General features: G+C 35.5%; 1 protein-coding gene across 11 annotated transcripts in view; it reads right to left on the minus strand.

Moving 5' to 3' along the window:
• The window catches only part of LOC131690506 (endophilin-A), a 190,580-nt gene that overhangs the window by 59,593 nt on the left and 107,815 nt on the right, over positions 1-23,172 (minus strand). For 9 of the 11 annotated variants that reach the window (XM_058976343.1, XM_058976341.1, XM_058976339.1 and 6 more), the window contains 4 exons: positions 4,958-5,026; positions 4,630-4,846; positions 2,903-3,036; positions 2,303-2,369 (listed from right to left, as the gene is read on the minus strand). In XM_058976343.1, the coding sequence (XP_058832326.1) occupies positions 2,303-2,369; positions 2,903-3,036; positions 4,630-4,846; positions 4,958-5,026 (487 nt within the window). The remainder of the gene's footprint in view (positions 1-2,302; positions 2,370-2,902; positions 3,037-4,629; positions 4,847-4,957; positions 5,027-23,172) is intronic. The other 2 variants (XM_058976347.1, XM_058976346.1) reach the window with 2 other exon arrangements.

The raw sequence follows: 23,172 nt of genomic DNA on the forward strand, positions 1-23,172 counted from the left end.
GATTTAAATTCTTTGATTTAAGCCCTACAAAGTGCATAGATGAATTTAGTTCAACCTTTTTCATATTTTTTTTAATTGCATCATAATGAAAAATGACGCGGTGGGGCAAATCCGACCTCTAAATATTGGGGTAAATCCGACCGCTTTTTTGTTAAGAAAATTTTTATTTATAAAATTGAAATATATTTTTATTGTTATTGTTTATTATTTTTATGCAAAATGGTTCTTAATTACAAACGAAAGATACAAAAACGTGATGATTATAGTATTCGTCGAGCAATTACTCCGATGCACAAGGGAATATCATTACGTGCTACTGCTCGTGATTTTAGCATTCCAAGATTGACATTGAACTCCATTTTCTTCATGTTACAATTCAATAACACAACATTCATTGATTTATCATTGATCAACCATAAAATTTTAGTAATATCTGCACTAAATTAACCAAAAACATAGGGGGTCGGGTTTACCCCACCATTTTTGAAAACAGCAAAAATGAACATTTTTGTAAAACGCTTGTAACTCAAGATATACCCAAAATCCGAATAAAATGCTATATACAAAAAGTTGCCCAGGAGTCTAACCTTTAATTTGGTATATAAAACGACTTGATCCGATGTAAAATGAGCTTTTTACAGCCGAAACCATTTACTAGGTCGGATTTGCCCCCCCTTACCCTATACGAAACTGCCTTGCAGGAATGGTTTCTGATAAAAAATCAGAAATTTTGGTTCAGTACGACGGGCAAGTTTGTTGGAAAGTGTGACCATTAAGCTTTCTCTTTCTTCATCGGCGGCTAACTGTCGATTTAACTTAATTTCCGGTTAAGATATCAACGATTTATAAGTTTCTCAGAACGTTACAAATTTGACGTTCAATAATAGTAAATATAAATGCGGATTCTACTCGGCAGTGATTTGTTTTGCCATATGCAGATATAACTCAATGCGTATGGTGCTACTTCAGATTCGAGTGATTCTACTATTCTTAGATTAGTCAAGGGTCCAGCTCGGGTGCCTAGAATTAAAAATCTTCGAGATCTTTGGTTGGTTCTCCGTACTAGCAAGTTGGATTCGGATCGGGCTTCTCAAATTTTAAATTTTTGGGTTCGGGTCGGGTTCGGGTTTTCAAATTTTCATGCACTCGGGTTCGGGTTGGATTCGGGTTCGAAAAAATTGAAACCCGACCATCTCTATTTCATAGGAATCTAAGATGGTCGGTCAGGATTTTAATTATTTTCGGACGGATCTTCGTGGAATTCCTCAAGAGTGAAATAAGCCTTATTATTTTGATTGTTTTTTTTTCATAGCTACCGCACGTTTTGTGCTTACCACTGAATTCTATTGCATCACCAGCCCAAGGTTCCCACTATCGGTCGTGTCAGCAAGGCTGATCACTCCATATGGTTTCAACCTCATCGCCAAGAAGGCAGCAGGAGAGCATGTTTTTACCAAAGCATGAGTTTCCTGCCATTTTTCAAACCGAAGATCATCTGGCATTTTGTCATCTTCGGCAGTCCTGGCATGGTCTACTACACGTTTTAAAGAGTCCCAAACCAGGGCTCTTCGCCAAGCCCAGATGGTTTTTATACTAAAGGCTTTTAACGTAAAAGAATCCAATCTGGTTTGTATACTTGAAGTTTATATTCTATTTTTACAAACTAATATATTAAAAGCGCGTTGCATGTTCTGTTGACTTTTATTTTTGTTCTATCATCGAAACTGCAACAAAAACCACTGATCAATCTATTTATAGTAATAATGTATCCGTTTGCAATAAGACGTAAATAAAACTCTTTATTCCTCTAATCCTGAAAATATGTGCCAAGTAATTTATTTTAATCATCAGACTGGTCCTTTATTAAATTTGGCGATTTTCTGTAGTATGCCTTTGCCTACGCACATCTTTTATATGGAGCAAAACATACTTATGAATTCAAAAAATGACTCGTCTCCTACGCATCCCAGTTCTTCTCCCCACTCACGTTCACCAATGTAACCCGGCATTCCGAACAGAAAAGGATATCTTCATTCCCGAAGCAAAGTATGACGTAATCATTGTAGGTTCCGCTAAATCTTTGCTACTCTCCTCCAGCACTGGAATGCTGAATATTTTCATTTCTTGTTACCGAAACTTGGACGTTAACTTTAGAATAAAAGAAACATCATCCCCTCAGCGCAAGGAAAATGATAAAATAATATACAATTTAAGAAACAGGAAATGACAGGTGGGAACGGGAGCTTCAGGGGATAAGCATTGTATGTTTTATCGTAGTAAAACTACGGAAAAAAACACTTACCTTTCGCCTGTCGCCGTTTCTTACAGTCAAAATCAAGACGCCGTCCTTGAAGTTTTTTACGATGATGCTGTCACAGAAGTTGATGTAGATGTGTGTGTTTGTGTGTACGGCGGAGAGTTGTTGCAAGTAGGAAGCAAAAGAAAGGCAAAACGGAAACAATTAATTTGTAGTTTACTGCTAGGAGAGATGGGTTATAATGTTGCAAGGCTGTATGCACTATGTATGGAGTTTTTCCCTTCAATTTGCAAAAATTCAACGTAGACGTTGAAACTAGGTGTTAATGGCATGTTTTCTTTTGAGAAATCAGTATCAGTAGTTGAAAAAATATAGGACTGTTCAAGATGTCTAGGAAAAATTTCTGGTGACTTGAAATATGTTCCACAAATCTATCGGACGTGTATCTTCCTATAATAACTATTATAATTATAATTCTTCTAAAGCATTAACCTTCCTGGTAGATTTGTTCTGCGTTCTAGATTTTTTTCTCGCATATAAAGCGTGATTTGATTTGAATATTAACGCTTGCTCTACACCGAGTCCCTATTAAGTCGCCGCAGAGTCACAATCTGATTCAAGCGCACAATCAGAAAAAAAACTTACCATAACCTCCTTTAAATCCTTGGTCTGCAGCTGATGCAGTGGCTCGAGGAAGTTCTGCTTGATGTTATCATCCAGCGAGTACTTCACATCGGCCATCTGCTTGAGCGAGTCGCCCATCTCAACGAGGGCGTTTGCTGCATAGGTTGGAATACATAACGTGATGATGATGGTCGCCGGCGACGTACAGTCGATTCGCGCATATCAAATGCCAGCAGCAACGGTGTGGTCACATCCGTAGATGAAGGTAGAACGGGAGAACGAATAGAAATAGAAGGAAATACATTAGATTCATTTGACACCGGCCGTGGAGGCGCACAGTTGGGATGAACATGGAAATATCACGGGAATACCACATGGAATACAATTATAATTTCAAACGAACGCAAACTAAAGAAAAAAGCGCAAATGTGAGAAATAGATTACAGTGAGTTGGAAAGCAACTGCTATTGGAAGCACTAGCACAAGCAACACAGTATACCTAGGAAGATGGTGATTCATCTTTTGTACGAGATGCAAGGTCGGTAAATTGCAAAACAAAGTGACAAATTTTCGGGAAAATTAGTTCAAATTCGAGAATTACGGACGTACCGGAGTGTTGGTCCCTATCTTTGAGAACGTGTGCCCCGATTGTTTTAAAATAAAGATATTTGTTTGTGTGCAAACTGCAACGGCATTAACAAAGGAGTGAAAGCTATTACATCGCCCTACAAGCGTAAAATCAGATTCACATTAACCGATTCGAAACTGTGAACACTGCATGTTTCTTGTTTATTCTAACTATTTTTATCTAAACAATGTCATATACGGCTTTATTTACAACAAATATCGATATCGAATATTAAGTTAGTCTTTACTTGTAGGTACTTCACTTTCGGAGTTTCGCAATTCAAACGATGTTTGGTAAAGTTCATCTTGATTTTAAATTTGCAGATCTTTGTAATAATGAGAATGCTAAATTAAATAGTAAAAGAAACAAAAAAGAAATATCTAGAAATGTCAATCACTGTGTGATGATTTTTTGATTGATAAAGATGTAGCTTACTAATAGAATGAATAAAACTAGCTAAAAACAAACATTTTAAAACATTGCAAGCAAATGGATGAGGATGTTTCTGTTTAATTTGCAAAAACGAAGGCAGTTCCTTTTCGTTTGTACAATTAATTCAGCTAACTATGTTGAAGCAAAAGTAGATAGTAAATGATGGAATGTTACTTCTTTTGTGTTAAGCCCGATAACCTGTCTCAGTCTTGTGGATAATTAGAAAATGGTTAATATATGATAGCGCTCAATATAGTAAGAGACGAGAGTTCACTTCCACTTGTCAGAAGACGCAGAGGAGTTTTGATTGGTAGAAGAAACCGTGCCGATTATATTTTCGTTCTCGATAGTAGCTAATCCATTGTTTCAGTGCCGAGATATGTCATGTCTTCTACCGATCAAACTCCAGCTACCACTCTCAGTTTAATATCATTCAATGAACATCGACCGCGTACACGCTTTCCGCTTGCATATTGGAGACAAATCATATCGTGTATGATACACTCATATACATATGTCATATGTACAAGAGAAAAATCGCCACGGTTAGCTCGAGATCATAATAATCACAAACAAAAACGAAACCGATAAACACTCACAAACCAAGGACAATCGTTTGATTTTGGTTTAATTATATATATAAAAGCTCTTACGTAGGAGTACCAGCGAAGGAAAATGCTACACTTACCGAAGACACTGTCATCGCCGAGCTTTTTACCGTAGGTCAGCATACATTCAGCCAGTATACCTTCTGGTTGTGGATAAGTATTACTTTTAGCTTGACCTGATAATTTAGAAATACCTTTGACCGCTGCCATCTTCGCTCGGGCCGTCGGATTCGGTTGCAAGTATTCTTTCGTTTTTGCTTGCAACTCTTCGACGAGCTCTACCGTGACGTCTGTTTTCTACGGCAAAAAAATATCGGATTAGTAGGAAAGTGACCAGATATACCACGGTCCATGGACCATATGGAAAACACGATTCCAAAGCACTAGTCAAAGTCGAATCAATCTTACTCTTTCCATGTCCATAAAGTCCAGGTCCAGTTTGGTGCCTTCCGCACCGCCCATTTTTTCCGTGACATACTGTAAAAAAATGCGGAAAGAAACAATTTAGTACAAATTGTGGTACAAGTGAGAAATTTATGAAATTCGGCCTTTGTCTTTGAAGATGAAAAAAAAAAAATTTTCGCTTCCGTTTGAATAGACCATTTTTAAATGCTTTTCTCTGTTTTTCTCTCTCTCAATGAAACAAAGCTGAACCAATCTCTACCTAAGAATAAACTTTTTGAGCAAAAATTGGATGACATATATAATTATATATTTGCCGCTTGTTCAACTAACATGTGTTCCAGTTTTAATTGTCCACAAAAGTTTTCCGTGCGCCCACGCTCGATTGGATTGTGCCGATATTCGCGTTCGTTGGAAACGGACTGCACAAGTTTGCTTCAATAACGAAGCGGTTTTGAGTTGCAATGGAATTAGTTTTTTCGTGGTCTCGAATTAACAAATGTTAGTCAAATCAAGTTCAGTTCGATTGGATTACTAGGACATTTAGATCGGGGTTAATTCCTATCGAAACTGTCACTTAGACACAAATGCCACAGTCCAACTGAAATCGTCTATGAGTGGAGTATATGCAACCCAATGCAAAACGCAATTTTTGTTGAATTTCATAATAGGTATTCTAGAGCGAATCAGTAATAAACTTAGAACGGAAAACTAGGACTAGACAGGCTCATATGGACATAATCGAAAGGAAATGTGAAGAATCTTTTGCCTTCTGCTGGTAGGATTTGTGCGTTGCACCCAAGTCTTCTGCATGGTCGTTGATAGAACATAACACATTATTATGTTTTACCACCGACGCCGGCAAAAAATTCTTCGCCAATCGTCGCCTAGAACGACCATGTCTGTGAAACATAGTTTATTATGTAGTTGTTTGGATAGTCTTCGAGTACATGATCACTCTAAAAAGAAAAGATCTTGCTTAGTTTCTGATTTTTTTAAACTCTGGGTAGCCGGCCACCGAGAGTATCCTATGTTTTATAAACAAACGCAATTTAAACTCCACACATTCGTCCGTGGGATTGTTTTAAAAAGTTAATCTTATCTCCACAATGCATCGGATCACTATTTATTGCAACAGTATTTAGGCAGATTTCGCTATTTCTGTTGAAAATTTTTGACATTTCGGATTGTTTGTAAAATACCCGTATACGAGCGATAGTAACAAACATTGAAAAGAAATACAAAAAATTGATAACTTGATGCACGAGCTTGTTAGCAATAAAGGAATTTTGGTGATCATCGATACTAGTCAGATTAATTGTATTGCAGATGATCTTCGATCAACTATTTATTTTTATTTATTTATTTATTTATTTATTCTTATTTTTCATCAGATCTATGTTGGTCTACATGAAATGTAGTTGAATGGGAAAAGCCCATTTCAGGATATACTTCAGAAGCAATCCTCAAATGGGCGTAAAAACCCATTATCTTTCCATATATTCACACCTGATTACAATGGATTCACACTACAATAAAATATAATAACATAGTACACAGCATTACATAAATAAAAAATACAAATATTACAAAAAATGAATCTTAAAATCTAAGTCAACCTTCTTAGTCTATTTTTGAAAACATCACAAGATACAGAAAAGTCAAAATGGCCATAAACACTATTAAAAACATTACACATCGCCCTAATGGGTTCGTTTTGACCGTACTCGGTGCGTTGAAACTCGAGTCTTAAAAAGTTATGCGATCTGAGACTTCTCGGGGGCACATTGACATTTATTTGTGAGAGAATATCTGGAGCATCTATTTGCCCAGTTAATATCTTCCCAACAAATACTGCTCTAAATGTGTTCCGCCTTTTGGCTAGGGTTTCCATATCGAGCAGACGACAGCGATCGATGTACGGTGGTAGCTCTGTTGGGTTACGCCACGGCAGAGTTCTAAGAGCAAAACGGAGGAATCTTGCCTGCACTGCTTCTATTCGGTTGATCCAAATGCTTGTGTAAGGACACCAAATGGGTGCTGAAGCTTCCAAGACAGATCGCACAAGTGAAAAGTAGAGTGCCCGCAAACAATATGGATCAGTGAACTCTTTGGCGATTCTTATAATGAAACCGAGATTTCTATTTGCCTGTGCTGTAACATGAGAGTAATGATTTCTGAATGTCAGTTGTGAGTCCAGAAGTACACCGAGGTCTCTGACAACTGTCATTCTCTCTAGCGATTCCCCGGAAATGGTGTAGTTCCACAGTATTGGATTTTTTCTACGTGTAAAAGATATTATGGAGCATTTGGACACGCTGAGAGCCAGTAAGTGTCGATTACACCAACAACAAAAAGCATCTAAGTGTTTCTGTAGTTCCTTGCAATCTTCTATTGACCGCACAATAAGAAATAGTTTGAGATCATCGGCATATATAAGTCTACACCCAGGAGGTATAACAAAACAAACGTCATTGATAGAACGATAGATAGATTTTCACGCCTAGATCCGTTCGCGCCCTCTCATTCTGCCACCGTCGGCAGAAGGCTGATAGCACCCAGTCATCGCCGGCCTAAAGACCAAATGTCAATCAAACATACGTGGAGACATGAGATAGGAGACTTGTGAGAACTATGGTATCTCGCCGTTTGACGATCCAGGTTTAGAAACTATGCAATGTAAAATACTTCGAGAATTGAGGAATTATGCGTGAAGTCGTGAAATATTTCCTAATATGAATTTCAAGTTCCGTTAGAAATGCTTAACCCTTTGCGACGCAGTGGGACGTCCACCTATTTATCCTACGTGTTATTAGTTTTCTAGTTAGCGTTGACATATAAATGCGAATTCTTTCTTTTAATCAACTCTTACGGCTAGTTGGCGGTGTTTTCACTTTTCATTTTTTCCCGTTTTGATTTTGGGAGATCTTGCAAAATAGAACACGGGGCATGAAAGGGCAGACTGTTGGCAACATCTTAAAATTTTATCAAAATGATTGATGCATCGTCTCCATTTTTAGAGACAAAAATATGTGACGCGGAAAACCCGCGGCTGTTTCTGAACTAAAAGTCCTAGAGATTTAATTTTTTTTTGCAAGTATCTCAAACATTGAACTAAATAACAGATTTTTTACTGAATTTTTTCATAGATCAGTTTTTTCGAAAAAATTATCAAAATATGCAAAAGTAGAATTTATTATCTTGGTTTATAAAAGATTCTGAGAGACAGGGATGGCTTCTCAACTAGCATTAAAATAGATTATGCGGTTTTTGAGGTCGCTGATTCTGATAACAGAATTTGGATATTCAGAATGGCGGATACACAATGGCAGCCATTTTAGCAAGCAGTCGCCATATTGGATCCGCCATTTTGAATTTTACATTTTCGACGTCAAAATCATTCATTCAGCGACTCTGAAAACCCCCTTGTAAGACGTTTTAGGCCAATATAGAAAACACGAAGTTTAGCCAAACACAGTCGCCATATTGGATCCGTCATTTTGAATTTTACATTTTCGACATCAGAATCGGCGACCCCGAAAACCTCTTTTGTAAGACATTTTATGCCAATACAAAAAATATGAAATTTAGCCAAGCACAGTCGCTATATTGGATTCGTCATTTTGAATTTTACATTTTCGGCGTCAGAATAGCGACCCCGAAAACCTATATAAAGCTAAAAATAATAGTATTACCAATGGAAAAAAATTCGCGTCAAAAAGGGTTAACTAGGGTAATGCGCAAATTATCGGCCATTATCGCCCTACCCATTTGAAGCCGTAGGTTGGAGCAGCATCTGTCATCTTCGTCCAAATCCTTGGTTCAAATGGTAGGACGATAATTGGGGCACTCGATTCGCGTGTTATTTGCGCTCAGACACGAGTATTCCACCGTTTCAGGCGAATAAGAAAGGAGTCTTACTACACTAGACGCCCCCTTAAATCATCAATAAATTATGTAATTGTTCCTGTTGTATTGAGTACTTGCATATGCTCATGCACTCTATAAGCGTCACGTTAACCATACTTCTTCATGAGTACAAAAAATATTTGTAGCTTGATTATTTACACAAAAGGTGACAATGGTTTCAATCCTGTTCTAGTAATTAGCGTAAAAACGCGCATATGTCATCGGTTGTACTTCCGACATACAAAGTTAGTCGTTTCAGGTATTTCGGTAGGGCTCACTTTATATCGTTTAAAATGTGCATTAGATAGCATAATCCATGATCCTCACAAGTCAAATCATCACCAGAGACCACGCCATCGATCTGAACTCCCCGCACGGGGACATAGACACGAATATTCGTTAAATGAATAATTGAATGCATCATTCTTTCTTTCACGAGCTGTTCTTCAATTAAGAAATTTATTTTTCAATTCACTTCAATTCAATTTAGCAATTCAATTAATAAATCAAGTAAATAAATTATTTAGCCTAGTTGAACTAGGCTAGGATTGCGAAGTTATGAGGTAGTGTGAATGTCTTTGAAAAGTCTATATTTGCGTCTACCTGCTAACGATTCTCGATAATAGGCAACAACCTAAAGATGTCAGCCATGGCATTAGATGTAGTAACGTAAAGAGCCCATCCATCTACCGGCCTCCAGATCATTTTGATGCCGAAATCGTTTAAACTCGAATGTTGAATGGAATCTAGACATGATAATACTCAGTTCAATCATAATATTTTTGAGGCCATCAAAGGTAGAGCTATAGAAACTGTCCGATACGACGGAGATTTTTCCTTGTACTGTGACGAGTTACCGAAACAAAAAAAGGTTTCGTCACAAACATAACATCCGTAGCCTAATGCTGATGCTGTCCATTGCCAGTTTCCATAGCTTGAGCTTGTACGACCACCCCTGGCTGCTACTCCGTTATCGATCTGGACTAGCTGAAGTTGCACAGTAGAGTAGGAATGTTAGTACGATACTTGCTTTTGCTAGAGGCCGTATATCCTACTGTGTACTCCAAATATCCAGGGAGGAGGACATTTGTTAGTAAGTATAGAAGTTGGATTCTACTTCTACATTACCGACGCCAACGAGGTGACTCCACTATCTGGACTAGATATCGATCCATCAACTCATGGACCGGGGACCAACGGCTTTACTTCCCTTCCGAAGGAAGGCGTGACAACAGATTTGTTTACCTCAGAAAAATCTCAACGACCTCGGCTGGGCAGACGAACTGTTTCCATAGTTTCAAAAACTCAAAGTTTGTTCATTATTTAGCTTTATTTTCAATATTTGGATACAATTGTATTTCTAATACATCCTATTGGCTTGAAATAAGCTTGAACCAAAACGTTTAATTTAAATTAAGAAAGCATCGAGCTCATCCGCAGAAAAAAGTAAAAAAAATCTACACTTGTATGGAATAAATATTTTGCATGGTATTTTCCATTTTGCAGTCTCTCGTTACAGTTATACGAAAATATGGCACATATAGCAAAACGTGGTTGTTTTGTTACTCCAAAAACGCGCGTGAGGTTAAAATCTCTATTTTTTGCAATATCTTTTATATTTTTGTGAACTATGTTTATCGTCTTTTATGCCAAACGTCCATTGTGTCTAACGTCGCGCACCCGAAAAAAGACGTATGTGAAGGTCCTATAATTTTAATAAAAGGCTTAACAACTACATTAGCACCAAACATTTAAAATTGTTAGTATTATTTACCTAAAGAACATAGTCCTTAAATTATAATGGCAAAATTGTTCTATCAAAACACATCGATTCTCAAAGAAGAATTTTATATAGGTGCATGAAACTTTAATCTCGTTTTTCTCACTTCGAGCTGAATGTCACTTAGGACCTTTTGAATAAGTATTATTGGTGGTTTTGAAACCATGGCGGGATTCCATGAGAAACTGGCTGACAGCAAAATATGACCATCGTCGATTCGAACGAAACTTTGTAGTTGTGTTCAGTTTATGAATCTCTATGATTTTTTACTGTCAATTGCAATATTTGGATACAAGAGCAATTTTTCAAAAGGGCGTATACGCTTCTACGTGAATTAATTTCAAAATGTTTTTGTTCAATTTGTATTTTATACAGCAAAAATATCTGAGTACGAGTCACAGAAAATGAATTTCTATACGAAAAAAATGTTGGCTCATTTTTCACAAAAACAAAAAAATGTGTAAACAATTTAAATTGCAAAAAAACTTTTTTTACATTTCTTATAAAAGAAATGTATAGAATTCGCTCAAACTTTCAAGATTTTTTCCGAGGGCCGAGTCTTATATACCAATCGACTCAGCTCGACGATTTGGGACAATGTCTGTGTGTGTGTCTGTGTGTGTGTGTCTGTGTGTGTGTATGTAACGGACAAATTCTCATTCGTGGTTCTCAGCAATTGCTGAACCGATCTTATCCAAACCAATTTTAAATGAAAAAAACTAAAAAACAGTATGAACGCTATTAATTTGTTTTGGTTCTGATGTTTAGTTTCCAAGATATGAATGTTTGAATGCGCAAAAATGGCGTTTTTTGCAGTTTTTTTTTAAATTATCTGCCGAAATTGACATTATGGATTAACAATTTATATGATTTTAGATAGCTTTAACAAATACCTTTCGAACAAGCTATAGATTGTTGAAATCGGACTATTATCAAAAGAGATGTTAAACATTAAATCCAGACGAAAGATTTTTATCATTTCCCATTGCCAGAAATATGACCAAAAACATGTAATCTATTATTAACTCCAAAACGGCTTATTTTAGGTCAATAGTATCTTCGGAGAATATAATGGAGGCAATATGCCCTTTCTTTTGGTATTGTGCTTTTGCTGATTAATCACCCTATGAGTGAGATATTTTCACAAATTTTCTTGGAAGTGATTATATCGAAATGATGCCTTCAGCAAATTTGTAGCTCTTACTTTTGCGAATAACTTTACTGAAGACTTCAAATATCTATTTTGAATACTTTAAAATTTATGGCTTGTTGTTTGTGGATTACTCTTTGTCGCCTATTTATTGCTCAATATAGTAATAATCCATTGAAATAAGCTAAACATTATTTCGATAAAACGAATTTTGTATTTTATTTTACTATCTACAACCGATAGAAATAATCACCGAACACTTCCAAGTTGTCTGGAAGGAACTTGATAACTTATCAGTACAAAAATGTTCATTTGTGCGAACCTTCTGACTGCAATTTTTCTAACTTATAACCATCGGATCGATCTGAAACATATCGGAAAATGAGAAGCGAAATAAATAACTCCAAGAGAAGGTTTAAAACGATACCACCGCCCCCCCCCACCCAGAAAAAATATGGAATTGAAGTTGAAAATTTATTGATGCAGACTAATTTAATTCAATATTACAATAACAATTATCGGATCCGTAGATTGATAACCTGTTGTTGTAAACATCATGAGGACTTTTGATAAATTGTCGGAATGGGGTCCTCCTGATATGTAACTGATCTATTGGTCTTGATTTCACAGTTGTCTAATAGCATCAATATCAAATTCCTGCCTGAAGACATTCCAATAGAAAATTCCAGAGTTCTGTAATCAATCATAATCCTCAGATTTATTTTCAAATTGAGCTCGTTTTTGTAGAGATGTACTGTAATAAGTGTCTTAATAGGAAGCGAAGTTAAAATTGATTTAATGTCTATGAAACATAGAACTGCTCACCAAAAAAAAATGCATAACTTTCAACATTTGCTAAAAATGTTTTTGCCTTTCTCATTCACTCTAAAATTCGTCAATCTAATCCCGACCCGAAGAGCCGAGTTCCTGATCGATTTTGATGAGCATTTAATTTTTGTTAAATGAACAATTATATGTATAGGTCAAATGTTTAAAAACAGTAATTTAAGGTCAAGATAGCATCATTTTGAAACCGTCAATTTCGGAGGTTTAGTATCTTCGATGAGTTTTACAAACGTTAAACAGCGCATCATTTGATAAAATAATTTTGAGGTATATCGTCCAAGAAGTATTTATGGTGAATTTTATCAGGTTAATATTCATGACTACAATAAAGTCTCAACAAATTCGCTAAAGACACGAACTCTGTTACTATTTTCTGAAAAAATAATTCTGCATAATTTTAAAACTTCAAAAATTACGGTTTCGGAATTATGCCGTTTGGACAGTATGATCGATTTTCACCAAACCGAATTTCTGGCTACGCCGCTGATTTCAAGTAAGTAGAAACAAAGTCGTTCTACACTCGTTCACAAAAAACTTCTTCCAATGCTGAATATCTATTATAATACATTGAAACCCCGATTTTATCAGCCGAATATGAACATATGTTTGATGGGCTCTAGCAGACGAACAAGACTGAATTCGAGTAAATCCTTTCTTGAGCATGTTTTCCTTATCATGAAGATGGAAATATGCAAAAATAAAAAGTTCATCATAATCAGAAATAGTTATCAGACTACATCAAGGGACGGGAAGATTATTTTAACAGCTTCAGTTTATTATAAAGAGAAAAAAAATGCCCTATTTAGTCAATGTCCCCATTTTGTCAGCCTAAAATACACCATGAGATTGATAAAAATGGGTCTTTATTGTATGTATTATTCACTGTGTTTCACATTAATAGATACATTCCATTTTTGGGGATATTTTATTGCATCGAACTACAACAATTTTTAGGTAGCTTTCAAGGGGTTATTTTATAGACTTCTTCCAAAATTTGGCGAACCTATTCCAATTCGTATACCAATTAATTGGTATACTTGAGGGTTTATATGTTGCAGATAGAGAAAATACTGAAATTTTCAGCTTTTTTCCTACACAATATTACGAAAGCTTATTAATACATTTTTCCTAATAAGCTTGTGAAAATTATAAACTATTTGAATTTTTTTAATAGCTTAATTTTTTATTTAACCGTGATTTTTAATAAATAGTGACCATCGCTTCACAACGTAGTCTATTTTTCATGGCTTGCGGTGAGCACGATCTCTCGAATTGCTGAACTGAAAATTATGGAATAGAAATTAATTTTTAGTATTCTTTACAGATTAAACTCGCCGCGCAGATAGCTCTGAATTAGACCCGCTGGTGCCCTAAGACGATTTCGCTAGATTTTCAGAGCACTGTGCACCCAGTGCATTAACGCAAGTGACGGAAGGTTATCGAAAAGTTTCGTGAAAATGAAAATTCCAGTAATGATGATGATTTTCCCAAACGGTTCTTTTTCGAGAGGTTTTTATTTGTTCTTTGACATTAGGATTAGCGATAATAATTCAAATCAAGGATACTACTGGGAAGTCACCTTTAGAAAAAGTCGATGTCAAAGTAAAATTTGTAACTATGTACGCATGCACTTCAGAGATAGCGTGATATCAGGAGCTCTTTTTTGTGAAAAGGGCGATACTTACAAATGTAAACATAAGGCTTTTTTCATACATGCGAATGAGGGTTTTGAAACGCAACAAATTAACCTAAAAATTTTGATTCTACGATATTGCTTTCTTAAACTACAGCAAAAAATACAACGGGCGAAACTGCATTTTGGTTTGTTTATTTAAAGTTTCGCCCTTCGCGCTCCATGCAAACAGACAGGGCGATACTTTTTTGCTAGCAGTTTAGATGCGAAACTGTTATTTTCGTATTTTTTTTAGGATTATCAAGCTAATACCAGCTGTAAATAGAAAAAATGATCGCTATTGAAAAAACACGGACGAAATCGGTGGTGTACAACGGTAGTTTTTGTTAAAAATCGTAAGGGCGATACTTCAATGGTGATAGGTGGGACCGAAAAAGTAAACAATCGCCAAAGGGGCGATACTATCATTTTGTCAATTTCAATAGCAAAAACAAATTTCAATTTAATAATTTCAAATACTTTATGAAGTTTTATGTTTCGATCACTGAATCATGCAATCTAGGATGTAAAAAACACAATAGTTCTTAAATAGGAAATAAAACCATAAAATTTCGATTTTTTTGGCTCAGTACAATATAACCCCTTTAGGAAAATTTAGTTTTCCCAACACAATTTAGATATTTTATTAACAGAGCATTGACAATAATTCGTTGGTATGTCTATTTTATGGGCCATTTTTTCGCTTTCCCATTGATTTGGTTTGAGATTTCTAGCACTGATGTTGTCCTATGCTGATTTGAGCGATTCTCTCAGCCCTGCCACTATCCCATGTAGTATGTGTTATCAAAAACATCGCGAAGCATCAAGTTCTAAATGTTCTCAAACGATATAATATCCGAAGAGAGTGATAAGAGTAATAAGAAATGTCTCATCACACTGTTAGGTGGATTAAAAGCGTTTTTATTTTTTCAATAAAATTCTTAAGAGAAAAAAAAACTGGAGATGGAGAACTTATCGATAAATTTTTTTCATTTTTTCATTTTCGGAGTATTTGGATCATGGTGAAAAAATATTCCTAATAACAACTTGTGACATAACTATAAAGTTTATTCATCAGACCCTATGGTTGAATAATATTTTGATTGTTTTCGCATTGCATTCAAACGGTTTACAATATCACCTTGATATCAAAGGGAATGTCGCGGGAAATTATATGGGTCTTTTGATAAACCTGTTGTTGTTGTTGATAGAAAAACGCGAATAACTTACGAAAAGGCCGTAATAAAATAAATTAATTGTGTTGTTAAAACAGAATTTGAAATATCTCGAAAACTATTACGCTTCAGAAAATTTTTATGATGAACATTTTGATTTAAAATAGCATTTAGAATCGTAATCAAAAAGAAAATTTTATTTGTGGTACCATTTACAAAAAAAAGGAATTTTTTTTTTGTAATTGGTATGAATTATAAAAATATGTCAAAAGTTGTTGTTAGAAAAACTTTTTTGAATCTTCTCCATTATCCAAATACACTGAAAAAGCTTCCTTCATGTCTTTAGAACGATAAACATTAGATTGTTAATACTTTATGATGGAGTAACGCGAATAACTTATAAAAAGGGCATAATTACACGAATTGTTTTTGTTGGAGCAAAATTCCAAATATCTCTAAAACTATAGCATTTTGGAAGTTTTCTGTTAAATGCATTTTAATTTGAAATGATACTTAGAATTATATTATGTAATAAAATTCCACTTTTGTATGTCAAATAGTATGAAGTTTAAAACATGTATAAAGTTATTGTTAGAAAAACTTTTTTAGCGATAAGTTCTCCATCATGCAATCACATTTAAAATATTTCGTTTCACTGTGGCTAAAATATAAAAAATTAAAACAAAAATTAATTTTTTTGCAATTTAAATTTGCAACATAAATTTTTGCTTTTTTTTTTTTGAAAAATGACATAACATTTTTCTCAACGCTTTTTTTCGTACAGAAGTATTCATTCCCTGTAACTCGTTCTCAGATAGTTTTGTTGTATGAAATACGGTTATCGAACTTTTTTTTTTCGAAAATGTTGCATGTAAAAACTGTTGAGCCCTTGAAAAAAAATGCGCTTGAATCAAAATAATCTTATAACCCGTGGAAAATATTAAGTATTCCATGCCGGTGAAACGTGGAAAGTTTCATCGGAATCAATGATAGTCGGTCAGGATTTTAACTATTTTTGGACGGATGTTCGTGGTAAACTAGCATTTTGTGCTGAATTCGAAACTTTGCATTGAGATGAAAGCTTTTAAATATTCTTTTTTTATACGAACGATTCTGGGGAAAATTTTTAATTAGACCTGAGTGACAATAAAAGATTCAGTTTGTTTACTTTCTCTTAAAGGGGGTGGGGGATAGAGAGTAAGGTTGAATCGGTAAAAAGGCATTTTATTTTGGTTATAGAGGTTTTAACCTTAGGATCGCTCGCCTCTTTTCGGGTTAGAAAAATCTCTAGAAAACTTTCAAACCCTATGTGCGGGGTTGGGAATCGAACCCGGATGAGCTGCGTACAAGGCAATCAATTTACCAACTGCGCTATGCCCGCCTCAAAAGGATTTTTTTTTTAAATTGTGCCAATACATGTCGTACTGGTATAGGCACTCAATGTCCATATAATATCAGAATCCGAATATATTGGCTCGATTGGAACGCTCCTCATGTTGTTTGGAGACTTGTCCCTTGCCATGTCGTCTCATCACTTTATTGATGGGAAGGCAAAATGAGGTGAGAGAAAAAAATAGGGAAATGGAAAATGACAACACAATACAATCACAACACAAAACAATAAACAGCCTGGAGTCTTCACCCCCGAAGGAATAATGAGCCTTTCTGATAAAGCCTACAGCTCTTTGCTACACTGGGTTAGGAACAGTAGAATATCCTTGAATTTTAGCTCCTTGTACATAGGTTCATCTATATATAAAGAACCAAAAAATTCGGATACGCAATTGCATTATATATCAAATGTTATGAAGTTCCGTAAACGGAGTCACAAAGATCGCACGAGTAATGCTCAGCATACTAAAATGTAGTCATGTGATAATTGAGTTGCAATGTCCAGTTAGTACCCTGACTAGAATACTTCAATTGTGCTTGGAAAAATGCAAAAAAAATCTTTGACGTTTGCGGACTCACATCCGGCAGAAAAGTTTTTGTTTGAAGACGTTCGAAGTGATCAATTAGAGTGTATACAAAGATGTTTCGTGCGATTCACTCTGCATGGAACGTTCCCGCTATATTACCGCATTACGCAAACAGATGTGTGTAGTATGATTCAATTGATCAACAGACCTTCAAGACGCACCGCATCAACCTTCAGAGAATTTGATTATTCGACTTGCTGTCGGACAGTATCGACAACCCTTTCCTTCTCTCTATCATTAGCGTGTATGTGCTCTTCGTAACCCCACTATGTTAGAGATATAGATCCTCAGCCACGCAACTGTTTATGGTCAAAATAACCCAATCAACAAATGTTGCCGCACATTAAATGAAATCTGTTATGTGTTCGATTTTAACATATCCAAGCACAGATATAGGTAATTAATAAGAGCTATCTAATTAACAAAACATCTGTATGTTAATTACCGTGCATCGACGTTTTTTCTTGCTGCAATACAGTTTTATTGAACAAATGCTTCGTAGATCAATACCATCCCCACTGATTTAATTCCAAAATTGGTTCGTTGCTAGGGTCCTTGATGAAGTTTCGGGAAGCAATATTGTAAACAATAGTTTGGTAAAAATCGTGAAACCTTATTTATCGCCGATTTTCCCCTTAACAAAAAACGTAAGGACACGTAAATGAAAGTAATAAAATAATCATTGATTCGGTCACCCGTCAATCTACATAAATTTAGACAACCATCGTTCGCTCGTCGTTTGTACGGACTTTTGCTTCCTAACACTGCCGCTTTAGGCCCTCACAGCTATAATTTTTATGCGGAGAGACAGACGCCCACCACAAACATTTCTGCTGCAGCAGCAGTGAAAATTAATTTTTGAACTTGATTTCCATTTTTTCTCAAAAGAAACACCAGGGTGTATCTTATTTATGCATGAGACGTGACCGTACAAGTACTTCGACTCAGAAGCTCCCATCTGACCTTGTTTAATTGATTGCCGTTTGAAGAAATGAATTCTCTGTACTAACCAATTATCCTCTTTATGGGGCATTGAAAATAATTCTGACCTGGCACATATTCGATGTGCACAAACCGGGATATACAGGATCGCAGACGAATATCCTATCAGTAATGAACAGCATCACTGAAACCCACTGCAATTTACCGAGCACACTCATCAAAGTTGATTAATCTTCTGTTTCTTTGTCTCATTTGACAACTCCCACCTCATAAAACGTGACTTATTTAATCTACGGCGCGCACAAGATGTGAGAAGCTGTACAGGAATCTTCCTGCTAGATGATTCGGATAAATTTAGTATAAACTGAATTAGATGAGTGATTGATAGAAAATCAAATTAGACGTGATGTATTGCGGCCTCCGGCGAAGTGTTATTTAGCAAAAACATAAATCAGCTAGGCTCCTTGACAGAATAAAATGCGATTGAAAAATGTGTTTCATTCGATATATACATCAGCTTTCATAGCTCAGTATTAACGTCTATCAGTCGCGTGAAATATGAAAAAGCAAATCATTCATGTTCACGGGACATAAATGTTCACGAAGCTATTGCTCGCACTTCATAATAATGCGCGTTTATTTATATCTTCAAAATCATTATTTTATAATATTTTCAGATCAATAGTGCCACAAGTCAATCGTCGTATATTCGAATCTCTACCAAGGATTTATAGTGTATAGCTTACAATTATCCTCCACACTTATATAAATCGGGTACAATCAGTATCTCTCTCTCTCTCTCTCTCTCTCTCTCTCTCTCTCTCTCTCTCTCTCTCTCTCTCTCTCTCTCTCTCGAAAAAGGTCATGTACCATGCAGAGTACCTATCTTCGACTTTTGGGCTGGCAGCCTCGGTAAAAAAAGAACTTCCCTCGTCTGAAAAAACGATAAAAAATAGAATAAAGCAAATCCGGGAGAAATGATTGTAAAAGCTCTAGACCATGGTATAAACGAATATTCTCTATTTATTCTCCTCCCATCAGACATTATATCCCAGTGGACTATTTATCAAACCAGCCACTTTCCAACAAACCAATAAAAAATACTCTCTTAGCCATTGCTGCTATCAAAATACGATCATGTTTATTTTCCATTAGTCCGGCGGGACCACGCAGGACCGTGGAAAGAAACGGAACGCGAAAATAAAATGAAACAGAAAAGGATACGCTTCGAATGTGGGAAAATGCTACATCACCATATCGGTCCCCAGAGTAAGCGGCCGGGCGGAGATCATATACGCAATTCAATTAATCAACCGCAATCAGCTCCCCGTTGCCTCATTACGTGATTAAGAATCGATTTGATAAAAAGTACAGACTTGGAGTAGCTATAATTTATAATCGTTTTGAAAAATTTATTATTAACAAAATTAATGTTCAGTAGTTGAATTATGATAAGATTTTCTTAGGAGGTAGAGTAGGTATGGGAGTACAAAGACTATAGTGGATGATCTTTGCTATGTCGCTCGTGTTGCATGAAATAGATGCACGGTAAAGAACATCGTTGATGACCGTCATTTCGGCTGTTAGCGTGGATCAGCTGTATTAGTTACGATGTTGTTTATGTTTTCGTGTGTTGTTTTTCGAAAACGCATTGTCTTTCGTCCTCAGTACAGTGTATTTAATCAATATAAAACAATGTCAAGTGAGTGTTTTCTTACGTAAAAATTATTGCTGAACACGAGTTTCGTGTTGTTTTTTTGATTTTTTGCTTAGAAAAAATACCGACATCAACATGAAACACACGCTTGGGAGCGCGATAGATCATGTAAATTTGAATTATTTTGGCAGGGAAATTGAGCGTGATTTCGATATTTCGAGCGAACAACACCAAAAGGAAGATGGTGCCAGTATTCGAGCAGCCTCTATACAATTCAAGGTTCTGTTCGAAACGTCATGGGCTCATGTGAAAGTAAAGTGCTCGTCATCAATGAAAGTGCGTCAGATGTTTCACGTGGGTAAACAATATAATAATTTAAAGTCTTGTTGAAGTAGATAATTGAAAAAAATATGATCGAAAAAGAAATAAAAAAAATGTACCGAAGCGCAAACGTGATCGTCGCTCAGCCTAGCGACCACGTGAACCGGAATGCACAACTTCAATTCCACACTCTGGCGACGACGGAGACAACGAAGAAGTCATTCGCAAGTACAAAGCCAGACGCAGCTGCTGAAAAAACATGATTTGCCACTTCCTCATTTTCTTGCTTGAATGACGTTAATGAATTGCATTTATTATTTGTGTTATTAATTTTTAAATAATCTGCAGTATTCATTTTCTTCAAAAAAAAAGTTGAACCGCTGATTATTTGGGCGTGTACATCGTTTTATTTAACCTCGAATATAGTGACCTATCGCACCCCCAGATTTTAGAAGCATTAAAAAAATTACCTTTGCCTTATTGGATTTAGCTCGAAAACTATTCAGCCAGGCATAAAATCATTATTGCCAAAACGTAGCCAGATGTATAACCTTTCCAACGAATGCTTGTTTGTCAAAATCTATGCAAAAATACTATCGCGCGAGCTCGCCAAAGAAAACCTACTTGATCCCCACTCTACTCTACGCTTACCCTATCTTCCCTTACAAGCGGCGTTCAAAACATAGAAATCTACGGGCTCATAACAATGAAGAACTTTATCAAAACAAAAAAATACTGTGCGTCTCCATCAACAAACTAGTTTCAGAAATTATTAAGGCACAAGATGATACTATAATTTTAGTAAACTACACTAAATTCTACGGTACTGATTCCTCAACAAGAATTTACCGATAACACTAGTTTACAAGAAAAATGAAGCTTCAAGAAAAAGTATTTTTTAGACTAATTTTGGGTCGCTAAACACGAAAACAATATTCATTTTTTTGTTCAAAGAAGCAATTTTGTAATTTTCTCAAAAAACTCGTTTTTGAGCACTTTTTGTAGTTTTTAGTCAATATTTCGTGTCAAAATCATTCAATTAATTTAGTCAATATGCAGGTTGAAAGGTGTCTAGATGCCCTTTCCAAAAACATATAATATGTGTCGATCATATGTAAAAATTTTAGTGCTGCAAGTAACCAAAGTTTAAAAAAAGTGCATTGTTGACCATTTTTAAAAGTTACTCATTTTTAAATGATTTTTTACCGAAAAACAATTTTTTTTCGGACCTTTTAGAATCTAGAATGACAGATAATATGTTTACGTTAATTTTAAGCCTAATATCACTAACATCGGATGGAAAATGTTGATGCTATGGCACATTGAGCGAAATGGAAATTTTATGATTTTAGCGGACCCTGCCCTGGTGCGGCGGTTTAGAGGGTGTAGCACTGGTCTCATAAGCCAGTCGTCAAATATTCGAGTCCCTATAGGGAAGGAGTCTCAGTGGGATCGTAGCACTAGCCACGTAATATTCTGTGAACTGAGAATCCGCTGTGAAGCTTGTTGAAGGAGAAGGCTAAAATTCCTTTAATTCGTAAAATATGTACTCACCACAGACAAAACTTTTCCAACGATATTTTCACATTTTCAAAAGTGCACTTAGTTGTACAATGAAATATCCAAAACCATTCAAATGCCGCAGGATGGATGGATGCAAGCTCGACCATTGGCTTAAAATTTATGCAAAAAGAATATTTATTTCATTAGATTCTAAAAGAATTTTCTTCTGTCCTTGATTTATTAGAATTAAAAATAAAAGAAATATGCATTTTTTCAAAAAAGGTCGAAGATTAGACTTTTTTTTACTTTGGTCGATTGTAATCATAATAAATGTACATTTCTCGACAAACATACGATTACGGCTCAAAAGCTAACTGTCAAAATTCTCTTTGAAAGGAAATTCCGGACAAACCGTTATTGGCTAAACGCAGTTCATAGCAGTTAATGCAAGAGAAAACTTTTTTCTTTTGTTTACTATAAACATCTGTGATTGGCGGGTAACAGTTTGTCTGAAATTTCCTTTCGAAGAGAATTTCGACAGTTGGCTTTTAAGCCGTAATCATATGTTTGTCGAGATTTGATCTACGCATATTATACATTTGCGGAAAGGGCACATCAATACCTTCCGAACTGTCGCGATCGGATCCTATTTGAACAATATATTGACAAATAACTAAAATAGTGCCCAAAAACACCTTTTTCAAAGAAATCTTGAAAATGAAAATGGACTTGGTTTTCGTATTCAGCGATCCAAAATTAATTGAGGAAACACCTTTCTTCTTAGCTTATCGCGATTACCTTAAAATTGTTAAAATCTGTCACATTAGATTCTGAAAATATGAAAAATTATTTTTCTGTAATAAAAAATAGAGCGAAACAAAAAAAAGTGGAAGCAAAAGAATTTTTTTTTTAAATTCGAGCTTCTTTGAAAGGGAAATAGAGTATTATTTTCGTATTCAGCTACCCAAAATTAATCTAGAAAACACTTTTTCTCGTAACTTCATTTTTCTTGTAAACTAGTGTAATCTTATTTAAGACCAAAAGAGATATGTGAAAAACAGAGCAATTTTCACTCGGTGCCTAATAACATCACCAGTTTTTGTCAGATTTTCGTGATCTTAAACTTAAAATTCACGCGAGAAGTTTGCCTGTCACATAAGATTTTAAAAGATTAGTAATTTTACCAAACACTATTTTTTTACTTTGGTTGCTCTTAACCCTAAATTGTTGATACTTTATACTAACATGTTATACATTTTTGGAATGGGCACATCAATACCTTTCGAG

This window comes from Topomyia yanbarensis, chromosome 3 (genome assembly GCF_030247195.1).
Source record: "Topomyia yanbarensis strain Yona2022 chromosome 3, ASM3024719v1, whole genome shotgun sequence".
Classification (NCBI taxonomy): domain Eukaryota; kingdom Metazoa; phylum Arthropoda; class Insecta; order Diptera; family Culicidae; genus Topomyia; species Topomyia yanbarensis.